This window comes from Synchiropus splendidus, chromosome 4, assembly GCF_027744825.2.
Source record: "Synchiropus splendidus isolate RoL2022-P1 chromosome 4, RoL_Sspl_1.0, whole genome shotgun sequence".
Classification (NCBI taxonomy): Eukaryota; Metazoa; Chordata; class Actinopteri; order Syngnathiformes; family Callionymidae; genus Synchiropus; species Synchiropus splendidus.
The window spans coordinates 4,503,895-4,522,096 of NC_071337.1; the positions used below are offsets into that span (position 1 = coordinate 4,503,895).

Here is an 18,202-nt window from a genome sequence, read left to right on the forward strand (position 1 = left end):
TCATTTTACGGTTCATGATTGCTAACTTCGCCTGCCTCGTTACAGCTGCATATATGTTTATCTTATTATAATATTGATGGGTTGTATTTAATCTTTTTTTTTTTCAATTAGTCAGCACTTACTGATGCGTACTTCTAATTCGCGAGGTTTAGAGCATTTAGGGTAGTGACGTCATGCTGCTGGTGCAAGCCGCATGTTTTCTTTTAGCCAGGAGTTTCTCTCGCGCAAACATGGCTCAGCGCAAATTTGTTGGTAGGTATTCGTGAGTTTAACCTCGTGACTGGCTTGCATTCTTGTGTCTGGCGAAATGGTATGTTGTTGACGACGTAAATCCGGATGTCGGATATAAACAGAGCAGCCAGCTTCGGCACTGACGCATCTGAATGTTGTAAAGATGATGGAATCTCAGTTTTCATGTGTGAAGTGATTGTCATGTATTAAGTGAATGGAGCCACACTCCTCCCTTGTCAGCGGCCTAAATGCGTGTTGTTTTGTGAATGACACGTTTGCAAGGAAACACTCAAACTACAGCAACTAATAAGAGTATTTTTCTGGAATAAAATTAATTCAATAACCGCAAAAAAAAAGGTCAACGACGCAAGCAAGATGGCAGATTTTTCCAAACGTATTTATTATATTTTTAATACATTAAGAATTAATGTAATTTGGATATAATGACGTTGAACATTGTTCCATATTTACGACAACAATTGATAGTCTCTATGGTTTTCCTGTTTTGCGTTGTCATTCACCTTAAGTTAAATTCCTTAAACATGCTGCCTTTCAGCAAACATGGGTGTAATAGTCTTTATTTTAGAATGTGTTATTTGGGAGCTCAGTCATCTTATTTTCTGAGCGCTGATGAAGTGCAAGACTTGAATCTGTTCTCTAAACCTCCTTAGATATCGGCGTTAATCTGACCGATCCGATGTTCCGAGGAGTGTATCGAGGGAAGCAGAAGCACGACGGTGAGAGGGAGACAGCTTTTCCATCCTGGACATCCTGACTGTAACTGTCTGTTTCAACTGCAGATGATTTTGACCAGGTCGTGGACAGAGCGGTCAGTGTGGGAGTGGAGAAGGTGAGACAACCTGATGACATGGGTTTCTGCTGTCCCTTTAAAAACCAGAAGAAGTGTGTCTGCATTTGTTTTCACCTGGTGCTAACCTGCATGTCTGAAATCTGTTCCCTACAACACTCATCTTCTCTATCAAACCGCCATTGTGACTCATAAAGGGCTTTTTCAGAAGCTGATACTTCTGTTGTCAGTATATTAGATTTGACTCTCGACAAGATGCAAATGAATTGAATGTGTTTGACAGTTCATGATTACAGGAGGGAGTCTAGACGACAGCAAAGAGGCCATCAAACTTGCCCACACCAGAGGTAAGACTGTAAATGTTGCAACATTCATCCTCATCAAGTCTTGGACCTAACTTTGATTTGAAGTCAAGCCCTTAAATGTGTGGAATTTAAATAGATTTTTTAAAATAACATAACCCAGTTGTTACCTTTTGAAAAATGTTTCTGTTCACTTACGTTTGGCAAATGTCAGGAAAAGTGACATTTAGCATGTCGCTTTTCATTTTAGGCATGAAATCATTTTAGAACACACATCGACGTATTTATGCTTGGTTTTTATGGGGGTGTTACTGCATAAAAATACTTTTGTGTATCGTAGTATTGTATTCTCCTTTTATTATATGTTTCTAAAGTATTGTTTCTTTTGTTTGTTTGTAAACACAATAACTACAGAATGGATGAACGTATTCCAATAAATAATGGTCATGGCTGTTTGGAATGATTTGGTTTTGATGGTGTTCTGTTGGTTTGCATTTATAGACGTTCTATAATTCCCAATTCTCAACACATCCAGCCACGTTGCTTGCTCTGAATAAATCCGGCAGAAACATATTCCTTCATAAAACTCAACATGCAATTGAATCACTTTATAAACAATATAATACTAAAGTAATGTGAAGTGTAAAGAATGAATATCCAATCTGATCTACAGTATTTCCCATGTGTCCCTTTCTTCTTCACGTCTCTCTCATGCTGTATGTGCCATAAAGGAACACCCTCGCGCTACTGCCATCGACTGTCTGTTTGAGCTCATTACAGTCGGCATATTGAACATGAAACGTACTGACAGGAATAATCGATGTCAATTATGCATCTTCCCATGTTGACCCTGGTATTCTCAAGACTTGGGTCTGAATTCCTGTTTGTTTTTTCATCATATACTTAATAGCAACAACGTGTTCTGCCGATCCCTGCCCTCCTGTGGTCAATCCCGGGTGCTACCCCAGTGTCCTCTGCCATCTCTTCCTCAGATGAGTTCTACTGCACGGTCGGCTGCCACCCCACACGCTGCTCGGAGTTTGACCAGAACGGACCGTCTCAGTACCTGAAGGACCTGGGCCAGCTGGTGGCAGTGAACAGAGGGAAGGTGGTCGCCATCGGAGAGTGTGGATTAGGTGACTGAACCGGGCCGTGGCGTTGCAGCTGTGTTCCTGAAGCCACTTATACTTATCTACTTTTGCTTTCCTTGCAGATTATGATCGCCTGGAATTTTGCCCCAAAGAAACTCAACTCAAGTGAGCCATTTATCATGATCTGTGTCAACTTCTGTCACTTCTGCTGAGTGAGAGTTCCTCGACACAAAGCTGAAAAAACATTTGTTTTGTACTAAAGCAGAGACGTGGCATCTCATCCACTTAAACTCTTCATTAAAGATTAACAATGGTTCTCATTAATCGTCTAACTCGATTGGCTGCTGGCTGGTTCTGCTCCAGATTCTTTGAGAAACAGTTGGACCTGGCTGAGGAGAGCAAGCTGCCCTTGTTCCTGCACTGCAGAAGCTCTCACCAGGACTTCACAGGTCAGCCACAGGACCTGGAACCCTTGGTAGCATTTTCCGCTTCTGTCCGATGAATCTCTGTCCGTCTGTTCTCTTGCAGACATCATGAGGAGGAATCGGGATCGATGCGTCGGAGGAGTGGTCAGTTCTTCTCCCTTCATCTCTCTCGAGTTGCAATAGCTGCTCAAGATCTCACTCAATTCACATTGACGTGGTGAGCGTTGCTCTATAAAAGCTGCTGCTTGTGACTCACCATCACAGGTCCACTCTTTTGATGGCAGTCCGGAGGAGGCAGCGGCTCTCATCGACTTAGACCTGTACATTGGAATCAACGGCTGGTGAGCAGCGAGTCCGTAACCATTCCAGAACATTCATAGGAACCCTGTTTCCACATTAGAATGGACTAGAACAAAAGCCCAGCACACTGAACCTCCTCTGGAACCATGTGTAGAACTGCCTGAAGGTTCTGGATCTTTCATGTTCCTGGGTCACCTGCGATTGTTCAGTTGAGCTTCTTGTTGATGACCGAGATCATTTTGCTCCTCAGTTCTCTGAAGACCGAAGCAAACATCGAGGCGATGAAATCTATTCCAACAGAGCGCCTCATGATCGAGACAGGTGAGGGAGTGACTTGATCAAGTCAGTTTTAATTAATAAAGCAAACAAAAATAGCAGTTCTGAAATATGTTTTCATAGGAAACCTCAAAAATATTTGAAATCCTGGGATAAATTGTATCAGACAGAAGGTTACTGAGCTAAAAAGTGTGGAATTAAAAATAAATCGGTTAAAAAGAAAAACTTTTTTTATTGATGTACTCGGTATCCAGAGAGTCCGAGCAAATACTGACTCTCAGTTCTGTCGTGCTTCTTTCAGATGCTCCGTGGTGCGGCGTGAAAAACACTCACGCCGGAAGCAAACACGTGAAGACCGTGTTCCCCACCAAGAAGAAGTGGGAGTCTGGTCACTGCCTGAAGGACCGGAACGAGCCGTGTCACATTGTGTGAGCGTCCGAATTCCTGAGGCTCCTCCTGGCTGGGTTCTTATTTGGATGGTCTGTGCCTGTAGGCAGGTTCTGGAGGTGATGGCAGCTGCGAGGGAGGAGGACCCAGTGGAACTCGCTCGAGTCATCTACAGCAACACCTGCAGAGTCTTCTTCAGTTGATGAGCTTTATCTAGTCCTCACCAGGCTCTCTCACCCGAGGCAGCTGACGGCCAGGAGGTTCACTCCAGGTCCTCATTCGTCATCAGAAAGTCCACCTGCTGTGATCTGGCAGCGACATGGTCCAACATTCTTCAGATCTTGGTTGGGCTCCAGCCGCAGCTGATCCAGAACTGGAGCGAAAACGCTCATGAACAATGACGTTGAACTACAAAAACTCAATGGATTTTGTGCATATAAACAGATAAATGCACAGTGTAGCGTTGCATCACTCATTTCTCACAGTTAAAAATGTCTTTTAAACCAGTAAAAACTTTTGTAAATGTGCAACCACAATTTAAGTAACATAAAGTAGCGGTTGGTGAAACTCCTGTTCAGCAGATCCATTTATCTTCATGCGACTATATTTTAACTTGTATCATTTAGCAACGTAATCTCCGCCCTCAATTTGATAACTGTTTATAATTTAAACTATAGTATAAATCTATTCCCATAATTCCTGCTGTTGACCTGAACGGAAGGTTATCGATTATTTTTTTTATGTAAATGTTGGTGGTGCTCGATAAATATATTTTAAATGTATTTACATGTCTATATGTATATTTTCACTAAGTATAACTGCTTAAATTGGGGAAGTTATAGACATACCGAAAGCGTTGGTGACGTCACGCCCACGCCCCTAGCGACGTCACGAGCCGGTCCAGAGCAGCGAGAGAATCAACAGGAGGCTCAGCTGGGCCAAGATGGTGGACGGTGGAAGGCTCATAGCAACCGAGTAAACAGCCGCAAAGACGCGCTGGTGGCGCCGGTGGTGGCTGCCGGGGGAGTACAGCTGGCGGTGACCGCTTCATGGATCTGTTTGCGGGACTCTGCGCTGCGAGCTGAAGCTGCATGGCCTCCACTCAAACCCGGATAGGCCAGCAGGCCGTGGCGGTCCTGGACGTGGCGCTCAGGGTCCCCTGCATTTTCATCATCGACGTGATTTTTAACTCCTATTACGACCCGGGCTCAGGATGGGCCGGCACCGTGGGCAAGGTTCTGGTCCGAGTCATGGGTGAGTGGGGGCCACAGCGCCCATGCTAGCATGCTAACGGCGGCTAGTCGGCTGTTGGATAAGTTCCCTGCGCTGACAGCCAGCTCCCTCGCCTCACCTGTGCACCGCCTCCTCAACCTTATCGTTTACCGGCCGGATTCTGCTCTCACTTCTCACTGGAACCCGCTGCTGAGCTGCCAGTCCATCACCACAGTTGCAGATCCAGTTTTTGTTATGACATATTGCTATTATTATTAGTCTAACAGCCATAGTTTATTCGTGAACTTGTAAATACAGGTAACATATTGCTTGTTACGTTGGATTTAAACGTGTTTAATCGTGACTAAATCCGATTATCATATTGAATTATCTGTGTTACGTGCTGTATTCCCCGAAATATGAAGTTAGATTTGACTATTTACACTCTTCCCTGCGCTCATGAATGTCTATTAGGATCGTTATCTCAGCTGTCATAACAGCTTGTACAGAAATTGAACATAATGTTTTGTGATTTTCCCAGCATTGCTGTAAGTGGCTGTGAAACTTTCATACAGTTTCTGCCAGATGTTAGAATTTGCTTCTATTTTGCACCCAGTTATTACGTTACATTTGTTGGCTGCAGACGTGACCCTGTTGTTATTTACCAGAACCAAGACCGGATCACCAGTGACACATGAGGAGTCATTGCTCCTTGACAGTCTGACCAAACATGGACGTAAAGTTCTCTTCATGCCGGGATAGTGATCACCTCTCAATGTACTAGCGGAAATCACAAAGTCACATGATAGTCACGTTTGTAGTTTTTCTACTGGTTGGAGGTCTGGTAACAACAGCCCTGACTCAGATTTGTCCGTCACTTCCATCTGGTCAGATGAAAACTTCAAGTTCATTATTTACCAGGGGGATAAAGTGGCGCTTCGCCGCTATAAGCAAAAGCCAGTTACACAATTCCTTGTTTGTTTTGTATCGGCCTCTGAACGGCTTATTTCTCGGAATGTGCAAAATGTGCAGTTCAGTCTTTCAAACCAGGTGAAGGACGGCAAGAAACTGTCTGTCTGTCAACTTCAGGACCGACCCCCCCCAAATAATAACCAAATAACAGAAATCCAGTTCAAGGTTTATTAAGATTTGTTTTCACCCAAGGATTTAAACAAAAAAAGATGCTGGTTTTGGAAAATGTCAAGATGAAACCCAGAATCTTTGGCGCGGCATCTTAGCTTGCCTCTGTTTCTCTGAGCGAATCCTCTTGTCTGTCCTTGGTATGAAAGCATTGTCTGCTGAGAGCGGACCTGAAGGAAAGCCAGGCAGGAATAACCGTCGGTATCATGCAGCGCTCGGACCAGAATCTGCATTAGCTTGTGCAAACATTGCAGTGTAAATATTCCGCTCATTTCATGTGTCCTCGACTGTTGTGGAATTCTGCCTCAGATCAAACTGCATTTTTGTTGACTTTAGTGACTCACTTTGCTTCCATTTGTTTGTCTAAGGTGAGATGTCATTTGTCCCACCAGGTGTCCTGGTATCCAGCGTGGTCTTGCTGCTGTCACAGAAAGCCTTGTTCAAGTTCTACATGCTGTTCCTGGCGGTTCTGCTCGGCCTGGCCGCCGTGCTTGTCAACTACTACGCCGCCTCCCACGTGGACTTCTACAGCGCCTACTACAAGGCGGCGCTGGGGTTCCGCCTCCTGCCCCGCAGCGGACCCACGCTGTGGCTGGGCATGGCGGTGGTCCAGCTGATGTTCGGCGTGGGCTACGTCTTCCTGCTCAACCTGCAGTCGGTGTTCGCGGCGCTGGTGGTGCTGAACATCATGGTCCCTCTCTGGGGTCTGATGATGGAGCTGCCCCCTGACGTCCGGCAGCTGGTGGCCGTCTTCTCGGGCCTGGCGCTGATGCTCAACACGGGCGTTTGCCTGGCCCTCAGACTCCGATGGTTCTACTACTCGTGTCGGTACGTCTACCTGCTGGTTCGCCACATGTACCGGATATACGGCGTGCAGCTGCTGCTGGAGGACACTTGGAAAAGAATTCGCTTCCCGGACGTCATGCGTGTGTTTTGGCTGACCCGGGTCACAGTTCAAGCCCTCATCCTGGTCTACGTGGTGCGGGTTGTGCGGAGAGAGAGCAGCCAGGCGACTGGAGGGCTCTCAGACGGGGGTCCGGACTCACAGGTACTCACTCACACAGGTGTCTGATACGGCTTCATTGCTGATGTTTGTTTTGATGGAATACAGGACCATCTTCTCAACTGGGATGTGTTCTGGGATCTGACCAGCAACCTCATCATATCCGGCTGTGACTCCACCCTCACGGTGCTGGGCATGAGCGCCGTCATCTCCTCCGTGGCCCACTACCTGGGCCTCAGCATCCTGGCCTTCATAGGTAATTGTCGGACCTTTGTTTTGAGCTGTCTTCAGGCAGCAAGCCGCAGCAAACCCGCTTGCTTCTCTCCTGCAGGGTCCACGGAGGAGGAGGATAAGCGCTTGGGCTTCGTGGCGCCGGTTCTGTTCTTCATCTTGGCTTTGCAAACAGGGCTGAGCAGCCTGGAACCAGAAGAGCGGCTGGTACGTTGCTGAGTCGGGGGATGTCCCAGAGTGCTGAGTTTGTGAAGCCATGTCTCTCTCCAGCCTTTGTGTGTCCCTGCTTTCATCACTACCTGTAGTAGACTCTGGCACGCTCTCCTGTGCTGAGGAAAACCTCCACAGGCCACATTACTAGTGTTGTAGTACTTGACAACTAGGGTCTCGAGAGCGTTTTTTCTTACTTGGGACTCGGATTTCCACTGGATGGGTGGATGGGAGGTGCAGGTTTTGGGGTCTCCAACTAATCCCAAAACCTGCACGTCCAGCGACTCACTTGTGGACCGGTCTGAGACTCCTCATACACACTGACTCGGTCTCGTGTCGGGTCTCGATAATGTCTTGGTCTCGGTCTGTGTGGTCTTGACTACAGCAGCTCTAGTGTGGCTTCCTGTGTGTGTCAGAATCGATTTCAACACCTTTTTATAGGTTTATAACCCCCCTAATATCCTCGGCCATTTATCCGATCTGCTTCTGCCACATCAGCCCATGAACCCTTCAGACCATATAGTGGTCTCTTAACTGCTCCCTGAGTAAAAAACAAAAACATGGAGACGCCTCTTTCTGCTGTCATGGCCCATGTCTGTGGAAGCCGTGGCTATTTTGAGAGATCAGGCTTTTAGTTAGAGGATTTGTGGGGTGCATCATGACAGGACATGAATCTGCTCCTCACTAGCGCCTACTTTTGAGCTGCGGTTTCTCCATCTTTATGGCCCAGACCAACATTGCGTCACAGAGCTTGGGCCAAATGTTGCGCGACCTTCCATATTTGATCTGCAGAAGAACAAGAAGTGACTGTGCGGAAAGGTCGAGTCAGCAAATCTTTCTATAAGTCACACTCGGAGAAGTGACCGAGGAAAACAGAGTCGGAACAATAGGACGTCTCCATGACGCCCTGCTCGCTGAGCGCCACCTAGTTGTTGTTGTTGCTTTTACACAAACCATGTTTCAATATTTATTGACCATTTACTATTTTGAGGAAGTTTTGTGGTGCTGTGATGACTGAATGTTTTATGCCAAAATATCTCAGATCAACCAGCCACGCATCATGGTCGGCTGTTATACATGAAACAGAGTGTGATCTGTACATGCCGACACCTGTGACGGCCCGTCGTGTGGCCAACCCCACATGCAGCGTCCCTTCCTTCTCTTTTCCATTTCTGTGCGCGGATAAGCATCACAAAAAAGATATGGCGGCCATCTTTATCGGTCATAAAGTCATAGTCTTGTTTGGCCGCCCAGTCTGGGGCCGTGGATATGGCTCCGGATGAGGGTGAATTCTTCATCTGACTGCACTGTTTTCCTCTTTAACCCCTGCCGTGTCTGTGCCAGGTCCGTCTGAGCAGGAACATGTGCCTCCTGCTGACCGCTATCCTGCACTTTATCCATGGGATGACCGACCCCGTCCTCATGGCCCTGAGCGCCTCCCATGTCTCCTCTTTCCGCCGTCACTTCCCAGTCCTGCTGGTGTCGGGCACACTCTTCATCCTTCCCATGATGCTCAGCTACTCGCTGTGGCGTCACTACGCCCTCAACACCTGGCTGTTTGCCGTCACCGCCTTCTGCGTGGAGCTCTGCCTCAAGGTGAGACCTGAGGAAGCCTCACTCGCAAATGCTCGGCACGGCTGGAATAAGGTTCTGTTTCGGCTCTGCTCCAGGTCCTGGTCTCGCTCACGGTCTACGGTCTCTTCATGGCGGACGGGTTCTCCAACGTTCTGTGGGAGAAGCTGGACGACTACGTCTACTACGTGCGCTCCACCGGGAACATCATGGAGTTCCTGTTCGGCGTGCTGATGTTCGGCAACGGCGCGTACACCATGATGTTCGAGTCGGGCAGCAAGATCCGGGCGTGCATGATGTGCCTGCACGCCTACTTCAACATTTACCTGCAGGCCAAGAACGGCTGGAAGACCTTCATCAACCGCCGCACCGCTGTCAAGAAGATCAACTCGCTGCCCGAGCTGCGCGGCGAGCAGCTGCGGCGCATCGAGGACGTGTGCGCCATCTGCTACCAGGAGTTCTCCAGCTCGGCCCGGATCACGCCGTGCCACCACTACTTCCACGCTCTGTGTCTCAGGAAGTGGCTCTACATCCAGGACTCCTGCCCCATGTGCCACCAGAGGGTCTACGTGGAGGAGGAGAGCCGGGACCACGCCGCCTTCTCCAACAACAACGGCGGCTACGTCCCGCCACGGGACGCGCCCGCGGGGGCCGCGCCTCCGCCTGAGGACCAGCCGCAGGGACAGCCCGCTGCTGCCGCCGCCGCCGAGGTCCTGGTGGTCAGGCCGGACGCGGTGGCGCCACCTGGTGACGGGCCGCAGCACGAGCTGCTGGAGGACAATGACAGTATAGAGTATGACGAGGAGGAGTGGGGGACGCAGAACGTGGCGACGCTGGTCGAAGAAGACTATCTCCACGACGACACGGACTCGTCCGATGACTGACTGAGAAATAAATCTTTAATTTTATTTAAGTTAAAAATGATTTTTATTAATGTCAGGGTGATGACAAGGGCTCCGAGTGTGGTGCGTGAGCGCATGTGTGCGTGTGCGTGTGGACCGAGCAAGGTGACCTCGAGGGGAGTGTTATTACGTGGCCTGAAACAGACTAAAATCAAAAGTAGTTCGACCACAAAAATTGTCTTTCGTCACGATCATCTGACGGGTTGGGAAGGAAGCGGACCAAAATCTCATTTTCCCTCGTGTCAGCACCGGCCCGTTCGGTCGGGAAAGTCGAGGTCTAAGGCTGCTGTGAAGTCAAAGTTCTAACTGTAAATCTGAGGCTGAATCAAACTAGCTGTCGTGCGCGACACTGCTGTACCTTGTCTGTCAAACACAGGTGTATTTTGACAACTACTGCGTCAGTTTTGGACCTGACAGCTACGAATCATCTTATACTGGGACTCACTGACCTGAGTACAGTTATTGGGTAAATCTCAGCACAAATTCAGCTTGGTGTGTATGTGTGTGTGTGTGTGTGTGTCATGCAAGTGTTGCCGACCTGGAATGTTCTCCGACGTCTTAAATGAAGGTCCTCTTGGGGCGGGAGGGGCGGGGGAAGTGTCGGTCTGATCAACGAATGCGCCTCACGTTTTGTCCAGAACTGAACCTCCTCCACCTGGTGGAGAGCTGCTCGGTCATTAATGGTCTCTAGTGTGACCGTCCCCACATTTGTGTACATTGTTGTACACTTTTCTACATCCGCTGTGCGACTGGTGCCACTTTTTACACGGTTCTTCATCGACTCGTGCGACTGCGTCACCGTCCCACCTTTGGATAAGTGTTTGGTTCAAGTCCCGGGCGCGTGCGCGGAAGCTTCAGCCCCCAAAAATGCACAAATGAGTGATTGAACATTTGTGGATCTTTCTCTGTTAATAAAGATTCAATATAAAAAAAACCTCGCCGAGTCACGTCTATCATTAGACACCGTTTTTTATTGTCTTGTCCAGAAGGATGAGGACCAAAATACACAAGCGTGTAATGCAGTCTGTCAGTCCAGACTGGATTGTCGACAGATTTTTAGCTGATTTCTTTTCTCAATTGAAGATTTCAATTCAGACAGACTTTACCCTTCACTGAACAGCCTGATCAGCGTTTCATATTTGTTGGAATTATGAAACAGGTTGTCTCCTCTGAAGAAATCCTCTTCAGTTATGAGCGGAAACTTCCTTAAAATAAGCTTTCGTTATGGAACAGCACATCGAAACGTGGTTCATCAGTTGCGTCTTACACAAATTAAAAGTGTGTTTGCGTGATCTTTATGAGGATATTGTTTAAGAGGCGATTTACTTTGACAGAGCGCTCCACCGGAAATGCGGTGATTTGTTTTGAAGGCGGACACGGGAAGTCGCGTGATCGCTTTTTGGCTTGACATCAGCCCGGCCGAAGTTGACGAGACGAACTCCTTGGAGTCGGTGGAAACCATGAGTGGGTCGGGCGGACGCTGGGTTCCGAGGAAATGGGCCGTTGAAGGACGGTGAGCAGGAGACTTGGACGAGCCGAAGCTAGCGTCTCACCCTCTCGCGCGTCAGTGGAAGTCAGTCGGCGCCTCGGAGGAAGCGCTTCTTCTGCCCGGCATGCTCGCGCTCTGGGCGCGGGGACTTCTCCGAAGCGGAGTCCGTGGCGCGCGGATCGGACCGGCGCGGCGCCTCATGGGGACTCACGGCAGGAACGAGCCCAGAGAAGCGCTCAACTCCCCGAAGAGAGCGAAGGAGTTCATCTACCGCCTCCACCCCGGAGAGAGGAGGTGTTTGCTGGAGCAGCTGCACAACTTCGAGTCCATGGCCGCGGCCCAAGGTGAGTCCAGGGGTCAGAGGTCAGGCGGCCACGCTCACCTGCCTGGGCCTTTCCCGCCACTACGCTTACTCATGACTCCTCACCTGAAGTTGTGTTGTGAGTCACTTCCTGTTGGTCTCTGCACGTCACTCCTGCGTGACCTTGTGACTTCCTGTCCCTAAAACATGACCCTAAAGTGTCGAACAGTTCCGCCGATCACTATGAACTCTCAATAACCATGTGCTTTCACCGTTGTACAGCGAGCAATGTCGCGTTTTTTTCGCGTCATCGCGTCTCTTAACTAGTGACCAGTCCGGTCAGATTCACCATTTTCCTATGTCGCGTTGTGTTTTGAACCTTTGTCCTTATTAGACAGCAACTTATGGATTAAATTGTCGTTAATCTGAGATGAATTCAAGTCAAAATACCTTCAGAGTCTCGGAGTCGCTCCTTCTCCTCCCTCGTGAAGCTTCATCTCCAACTTTCCTGGTCCTACGGTGTCACTCCACCCCACTGGCCCTTGAGTCCACACCCCTCCTTTTCCTCGTCAAAATGATGACAAACGTGGCTCTTTCTAACTTAATTGGTTCTGCAACTAACGACTATTTTCACTGTTGTTTGGTCGTCATAGAAACATACGTATGTAAAGGGCTGCTATAACACGCCTCAGGGACAATGTCGAACTGTGCAGCATGGAATGGTCCTGCGTCGTCTATGAAGGTGTTTCTGCTGAATTCCAACGCTAAATAAGTGTGGATCTAGTTCTGAGTGAATGAAGGTCAGAACCAGAACCGAGCCTTTGTGAGGTCACTGGAGGTGGATCACACAATTAGAATGCAGCTTCAGTGTCAGAGGAGGAATGGCAACATGACGGCTGGAGGTTCTGGTGGTGACGGTGAGCGTGGAAGCTTGTTCTTCAAACCAAAAGATGAAAAGGTCAGTTTAAAGAATGAGGGACGAGTGGCAACCTTCTGTGTTTGGCTGCTTTGCAGGATGATTTTGCCCTGAAAGTTTGACTCAAACAGGTTTGGAAACCGACTGCAAACGCCCAGGGTTTTCCAACGTAAACAAGGCATGATAGCAAGCTATCAAAACAGCAGAGAAGCTGTCAAACACATGGCTGAGGAGGCGTCAGTACTCGACCCAGTCAGTCCCACTGTGACCCAAACACATGACATGTTATGCCCTGCTGACCCTTCTGAAGAGAGTTTCACATTAGCGTTCAGTGTTGATCCGTTCAGGCACTTCATCCTCTCACAATAGTCCGAGTTGTCGCTTCCAAAAGGACGTGGTTGGAATCAAAACAAGTCTTTGGCTCACATGAAGCTGCTCTTCTTCGCCAAAAAACTGTTGAAATCCCTCAATATTAGCTGATATTGCTGCTACTTCAATGCGCCGGTGTTTGGTCCCTCCAGTGACAGAATCAGAATCACAATGTGTTTTATGGTAGGAGATGTAAACCAAACTCTATTGAGGTTTTTTTGTACACACGGAATGAAAACATCGTATTTCTTCCTCCTCATGATGTATGGGCTGATGTTGGTGACACGTCAGTGTTTGCTCTGAGTGATTAAAAGAAAGCTAATTAAAATGCCATTTTTGTCAGTGACAAATGTCCTGAAGTTACAACGGAACGAAGTCACTCCAGCTTGAGTCGGAGCGATAAGGTTCAGAAGATGTTTGTCGCCTGTGTTCAGCTGAGGAGGATGAAGAATTGGAGGGTGAAAGTAGCGTTCGCTTCATTTGCATGTGCTTATGACACCGTCTTCATCAGTCTCCACCCGTCTGTGTTGTGTTTCTGTCAGAGGAAAGTGGCATTAAAAATGTCACAGCCGCTCCCTCAGCTGCCGGGGCCCGGCCCCCCTCAGCGGGACCACAGACCAATCGCCTCATTAGCGGGAAGAGTTAGCGCCGGCGTCGGCGGCCCGGCGCGCTATGACTCTGCCGTCCTCTGATGTGAATGAGGGGGTGGGGCCTGAAGTTGAGTCTCTCCGTCCCTGTGGGTTTTGGTCTTGAAGAAGTGGCAGGCGCCGGTCCACCGGCAAATGTTGTGTGTTGAGCGACAGCAGGAGATTCTGCTGGGTAACCAGGCAACACGGCTCCCCGGCAGCTGCTCTCCTGTCAAACTCCTGTCTCAGGACGGACACACTTCAAGATGGAGTAAAAATAATCAGGGTCTCTTTCAGAAGAGCTCCGATTTCATCCCGCGGCGGGCTTCCTCACGTGCGGCAGGGCGGCTTCCCTGCACCTGACCAGCGCTGAAAGTGTTCTGTGCCGATAAAAATAGATGAAAGGTGTGTGAGAATACTGCGACCTGTTATCAGCCTGGCGAGGTGACAGGTGTCTGTCAGACCCACTGGAGTCCGAAAGACGTGGAAAGAGGCAGATTTGTATTTTTTATTTGCTTCAGACCGCTGGTGTTGTGTGGTGCTAGCCAGGCTAATGACCTGTTTTTGTTGCGCCTGATATCGGCCTCAATGTTTGGCCGACGCTGGCAGACCGTCCCGGGTTCTGGTCCATGAGTGAGAACTATTTTTGGCCGGTAGCTTTGTAGTGGCTCCGTGGTCGGGCAGGAAAAGTGGGTCACTCCCAGCAGCGCAGGGATTCTCAGAAGCTCGTGAGGAAGCCAGAGGAACCTTGATGTTGTTTTGGTTCTGAGAGCAAAGCAGGGTTTGGAATGTCCCAGGATTCATCTTGGTTATGACCAGAGACGAGGTGCCAAACTGGGCCGTCGGTTCTGACTGATAATGTCTGAAGAAATGTGTTTATTTTCCAGAAACTCTGGAGCCGACGGCGCCATCTGCTGCTCAGATCAGATACGGTGAGAGGATCCAGGAGCACGGAAACTTCTGTTCACGGGAAACTTTTCTTCTTCCTCGCTGACCTGTTTTGTCTCGGCAGTGTTGTTCCACAACGCGCTTCCCTTCGTGGGCTTCGGTTTCCTGGACAACGCCATCATGATCGCAGCTGTGAGTCAGCGACTTGTGACTTCTGACAGGCCGAGTGAAACCGCTCACGCTTGTCCCTCCTCTCCTTCTTCAGGGAACACAGATTGAACTTTCCATCGGCATCACACTCGGCATCTCCACCATGGCGGGTGAGACCAGAGGGAGCTCACTGAGCAGCTGCCGAGTCACTTTCAGAACTCAAGTCGCTCGATCATTAGCTTGAAAGTGTTCAGTCCTGCCGGTTATTCTGAGGGTTTCACTGCGACAAGTGCTTCAAGGTTTCCACACGGTCACATGGTTCCTGACTGCAATTTCCAGCCCTTTTATTTAGCCCAGAAAGAAAACATGTTTGATACATTTACTAAGGTTGTGTTTGTGAGCGACACAAGCGTTGGACAGATTTTCAGATGACTTGTCAGGAATGGGGTTAGGAACAAGTGAATCGATTTTTTTTTTTTTTTTTTTTTTTTTTTTTTTTTTTTTGTTAGGCTACATGAGCGTTCGAGAGAATTCCCCATTCATTTCTAGTCCTTCAGGTTCTGTGGTGGTCTGAGGTGGTCGGTGAGGACGTTGAATATATGGCCACTGGAGGATGGAGAGTTTCCACCATTGTTATGTCTTCATCATGTCTCTTTAGAGCTATGTATCAGCTAGTAACAGCAACACTGCCCCCCATGGTTTCCTGTGGTACTGCACAGTTTGGCCCGTTTCAATAAGCTTTGTGGAAACGTGCAGAAATACAGTTGAAATGAAGGCAGAGCACGTAGAGAAGTTTCCGTCAGTATCCGGATCCATGTTTAGTGTTGAGCATATACAGGCCTGTAGAGCAAGTCTCCGGGTCCTAATGCACTCTGCTCTGAGACGCCTCCTCGGCTGCAGGGCCGGTGAAGCCTGTGGAGTGTTGTAGGTTCATGAATGAGAAGGTTCACTGCGAGGTACACAAGGGCAGAGTTACATCCCAGAGATGAAGAACCCTGGAGCCGTCATGTGCTGAAGACTCATGGGGGGCAAGAAATGTGACGATATTTTGTAAAAACAAAAGAAAAAAAAGTCAATTTAACAGCAGATGGAGACACCAAAACCCCTTCCGTTCCTCCCTCAGTCTATACTAAAGCAACTGTTTTCGTGACTTTTCCACTGCAGAGTTGTTGCAGACTTGTATAGAAAAGTCTGGTCCAAGTTGACAGCGGCACCTGATGTGGGGTTTATTGGCATGTAATTCATTCCGACCGCTGAGAGGCCAGGTTTGGTCTCTCGCTGTCTGGAAGAGTTAGATTCAGCCGGCGCCTCTGTCTCCTCTCTGTCTGCAGCCGCCGCCTTGGGGAACCTGGTGTCGGACCTGGCGGGCCTCGGGTGAGTCCCTCCCTCAGTCCTGACCCGACTCCGCTCCCCCACAGGAACGAGTGTGTCTGATGTTGCCTCTCAGTCTGGCAGGTTACGTGGAAGCTCTGGCCTCCAAGTTGGGAATGGCAGTTCCAGACTTGAGTCCCAAACAAGCCGACATGTGGCAGACCAAGTTCACCTGTCACCTGGTGAGTGTCCCTCCTGCTGGTTTCTCCAACTCCCCCTGACGCCTCGCCACCTGCAGGGAAAAGCCATCGGCGTGACGGTGGGCTGCATCCTGGGAATGTTCCCGCTTCTGTTCCTGAGCGACGAAGACGACAAGGATGCGGCGCCGCGCAACGACGATTCCTCACAGAGTCAGCAATAATCCGCGCACCCCAACTCCCTCGCTGGTGACTAGATCGCCATGAAGTCATCGCGCGACTACTTTAAAATGAAGGTCAGACTTCCCCTGGCTGCTCGTCTTGATTGAAGCCAACAGTAGGGGGCAGTGTCGAGGCTCGGTCCTCTCCAGCCAAACCTGGGGTTTGTACATATTCAATAACATATTGTCGCGCTGCTAATGAAACGCACAATCAAAGACCGAGAACCTTTTCAGACGCTAGACTCAGCAGTTTCATTGAAACACTAAAGCACTCCTTGTTCAGCGCCAAAACCCCGCCAGTCACGGTCGTCTCTGCTAGCTACCGCGACTGGCGGGGTTTGTAATTTCAGATCGCATTTGTTTGTGTTGCCAGAAATTTCACGCCATAATCCTGCTCAAAACGCTTTTATCGTGTTGCACTAGTGCCGACAAGCATCTCACGAAGTTTTGCACCAGTTGTCGCGGAGGCTGCCAGTTAGCATGATCCTGCACGCGACGATTCTTTTAACGCTGCTCCATTTTAGCCGCTCGTGTTGCCCAAGTGTCCAAAAGACTAGTTCCTCTTTACAAACACTCAAGTTTTTGTGTCAGTCAGTATTTTCTGTAATTTACTGTGGCCTTGAACGTCTCATGGAAACACTTTTTGTACTGTGGAGGAACTGGAACTGCTTCTCGATCGGTGTTGAATGAACTGTTGTTTGTGCTTTGATGACAAAACAATCCGTGAGTAAATAAACTGGATGTGTAACGTGAACCTGCTGTGTCACACTTTAAGTCGCAGTACTGGGCCAAACAGAATCGGAACTTATCAAGTGACTCCAATGACTGGGGCTGTCAGTGGATGACATTTTTTTAATCTCAGTTAATCGCACTACGTCTGAGGCAAATTAACCCAAAACCTTCTGTTCAATAAGAGACTTACTGGCCACGAGAGGCAGTAACGTTTCCAGCAATGTCTTCCTTTAAGCTACATTTAGAACAGATGCAAAATGTGTGATTAATTTTACATCAATCGTTAAATATACTCTGCGATTAATTGAGATTCAAATTTGAAGTTTTTAGGGCTACTGACACCTGGTTTATTGAAAAATAAAATATCATTTTAGGGAATAAATGTTGAGTAATGTCGAGTATTTTTATTACAATTGAGCACCACCTATTGTTTATAATCACTTACGTGATAATTTCTTTAATCGCATTTTCAGAATTAAAGCCATTTGCTGTGTGAGATGCTCAGTTGTGATAATATGGACCACAATAAAGCCCAGGAAAGATAACAGAGATCGACTAGACCAGTGGAGTCCACATGAATTGAAGAGAGGCCAGTCGACCCGAACCAGTTGAACAAGCTTAGGAGACGTGTGTGTTTCAAGAAAGACAAACTGCAACTATAAGCAAGTCCAAACCATCTGTCACCCACCTGTCTGTGTCTGGAGTGGGCGGGGCTTCAGGCTGAAACAGGAAGAAGGACGGTACAGTCGGCATCTGCTTGTTTCCTAAAGCAGCTCATTTGGTTTATTCAATAGAGCTTGGCCCTACAGGCGGATTTAGAAGTGATGTATGGTCCAACTAAGATATGTCTCATTGGACCTGGACTCCAAACTGTAAAGCTGAACTGTGAATAGTTACAGGTTATAAGCAGCA

The 18,202-nt window shown here is 48.5% G+C and overlaps 3 protein-coding genes across 3 annotated transcripts; all 3 read left to right on the forward strand.

Moving 5' to 3' along the window:
* The first annotated feature begins 173 nt into the window (after positions 1–173).
* Positions 174–4,585, forward strand: tatdn1 (TatD DNase domain containing 1). The gene is made up of 12 exons (XM_053861746.1): positions 174–252; positions 903–968; positions 1,032–1,081; positions 1,323–1,386; positions 2,334–2,477; positions 2,555–2,597; positions 2,796–2,881; positions 2,961–3,001; positions 3,122–3,198; positions 3,408–3,478; positions 3,735–3,861; positions 3,927–4,585. Exons 1-12 carry the CDS (start codon positions 174–176, stop codon positions 4,021–4,023), a joined length of 945 nt encoding a protein of 314 aa, XP_053717721.1. The 3' UTR covers positions 4,024–4,585.
* A 130-nt stretch (positions 4,586–4,715) lies between these two features.
* rnf139 (ring finger protein 139) lies at positions 4,716–11,001 on the forward strand. The gene is made up of 6 exons (XM_053861745.1): positions 4,716–5,074; positions 6,565–7,220; positions 7,284–7,431; positions 7,507–7,613; positions 8,961–9,212; positions 9,287–11,001. The coding sequence occupies exons 1-6, from the start codon at positions 4,912–4,914 to the stop codon at positions 10,070–10,072; spliced, it is 2,112 nt and encodes a 703-aa protein (XP_053717720.1). The 5' UTR covers positions 4,716–4,911; the 3' UTR covers positions 10,073–11,001.
* A 498-nt stretch (positions 11,002–11,499) lies between these two features.
* Positions 11,500–17,981, forward strand: tmem65 (transmembrane protein 65). The gene is made up of 7 exons (XM_053861747.1): positions 11,500–11,923; positions 14,679–14,723; positions 14,804–14,871; positions 14,945–14,999; positions 16,161–16,203; positions 16,277–16,382; positions 16,439–17,981. Exons 1-7 carry the CDS (start codon positions 11,704–11,706, stop codon positions 16,559–16,561), a joined length of 660 nt encoding a protein of 219 aa, XP_053717722.1. The 5' UTR covers positions 11,500–11,703; the 3' UTR covers positions 16,562–17,981.
* Positions 17,982–18,202: the final 221 nt, after the last annotated feature.

Excerpts from the sequence above, each read along its gene's own strand:
- tatdn1 (XM_053861746.1), top strand. The coding sequence starts at position 174 with ATGCTGCTGGTGCAAGCCGCATGTTTTCTTTTAGCCAGGAGTTTCTCT. Across the intron at positions 1,082-1,322 it reads TCAGTGTGGGAGTGGAGAAG|TTCATGATTACAGGAGGGAG; the intron begins GTGAGACAACCT and ends TGTGTTTGACAG. Across the intron at positions 3,862-3,926 it reads AACGAGCCGTGTCACATTGT|GCAGGTTCTGGAGGTGATGG; the intron begins GTGAGCGTCCGA and ends CTGTGCCTGTAG.
- rnf139 (XM_053861745.1), top strand. The coding sequence starts at position 4,912 with ATGGCCTCCACTCAAACCCGGATAGGCCAGCAGGCCGTGGCGGTCCTG. Across the intron at positions 7,221-7,283 it reads ACGGGGGTCCGGACTCACAG|GACCATCTTCTCAACTGGGA; the intron begins GTACTCACTCAC and ends GATGGAATACAG. Across the intron at positions 7,432-7,506 it reads CAGCATCCTGGCCTTCATAG|GGTCCACGGAGGAGGAGGAT; the intron begins GTAATTGTCGGA and ends TCTCTCCTGCAG.
- tmem65 (XM_053861747.1), top strand. The coding sequence starts at position 11,704 with ATGCTCGCGCTCTGGGCGCGGGGACTTCTCCGAAGCGGAGTCCGTGGC. Across the intron at positions 16,204-16,276 it reads TCGGACCTGGCGGGCCTCGG|TCTGGCAGGTTACGTGGAAG; the intron begins GTGAGTCCCTCC and ends GTTGCCTCTCAG. Across the intron at positions 16,383-16,438 it reads CCAAGTTCACCTGTCACCTG|GGAAAAGCCATCGGCGTGAC; the intron begins GTGAGTGTCCCT and ends CGCCACCTGCAG.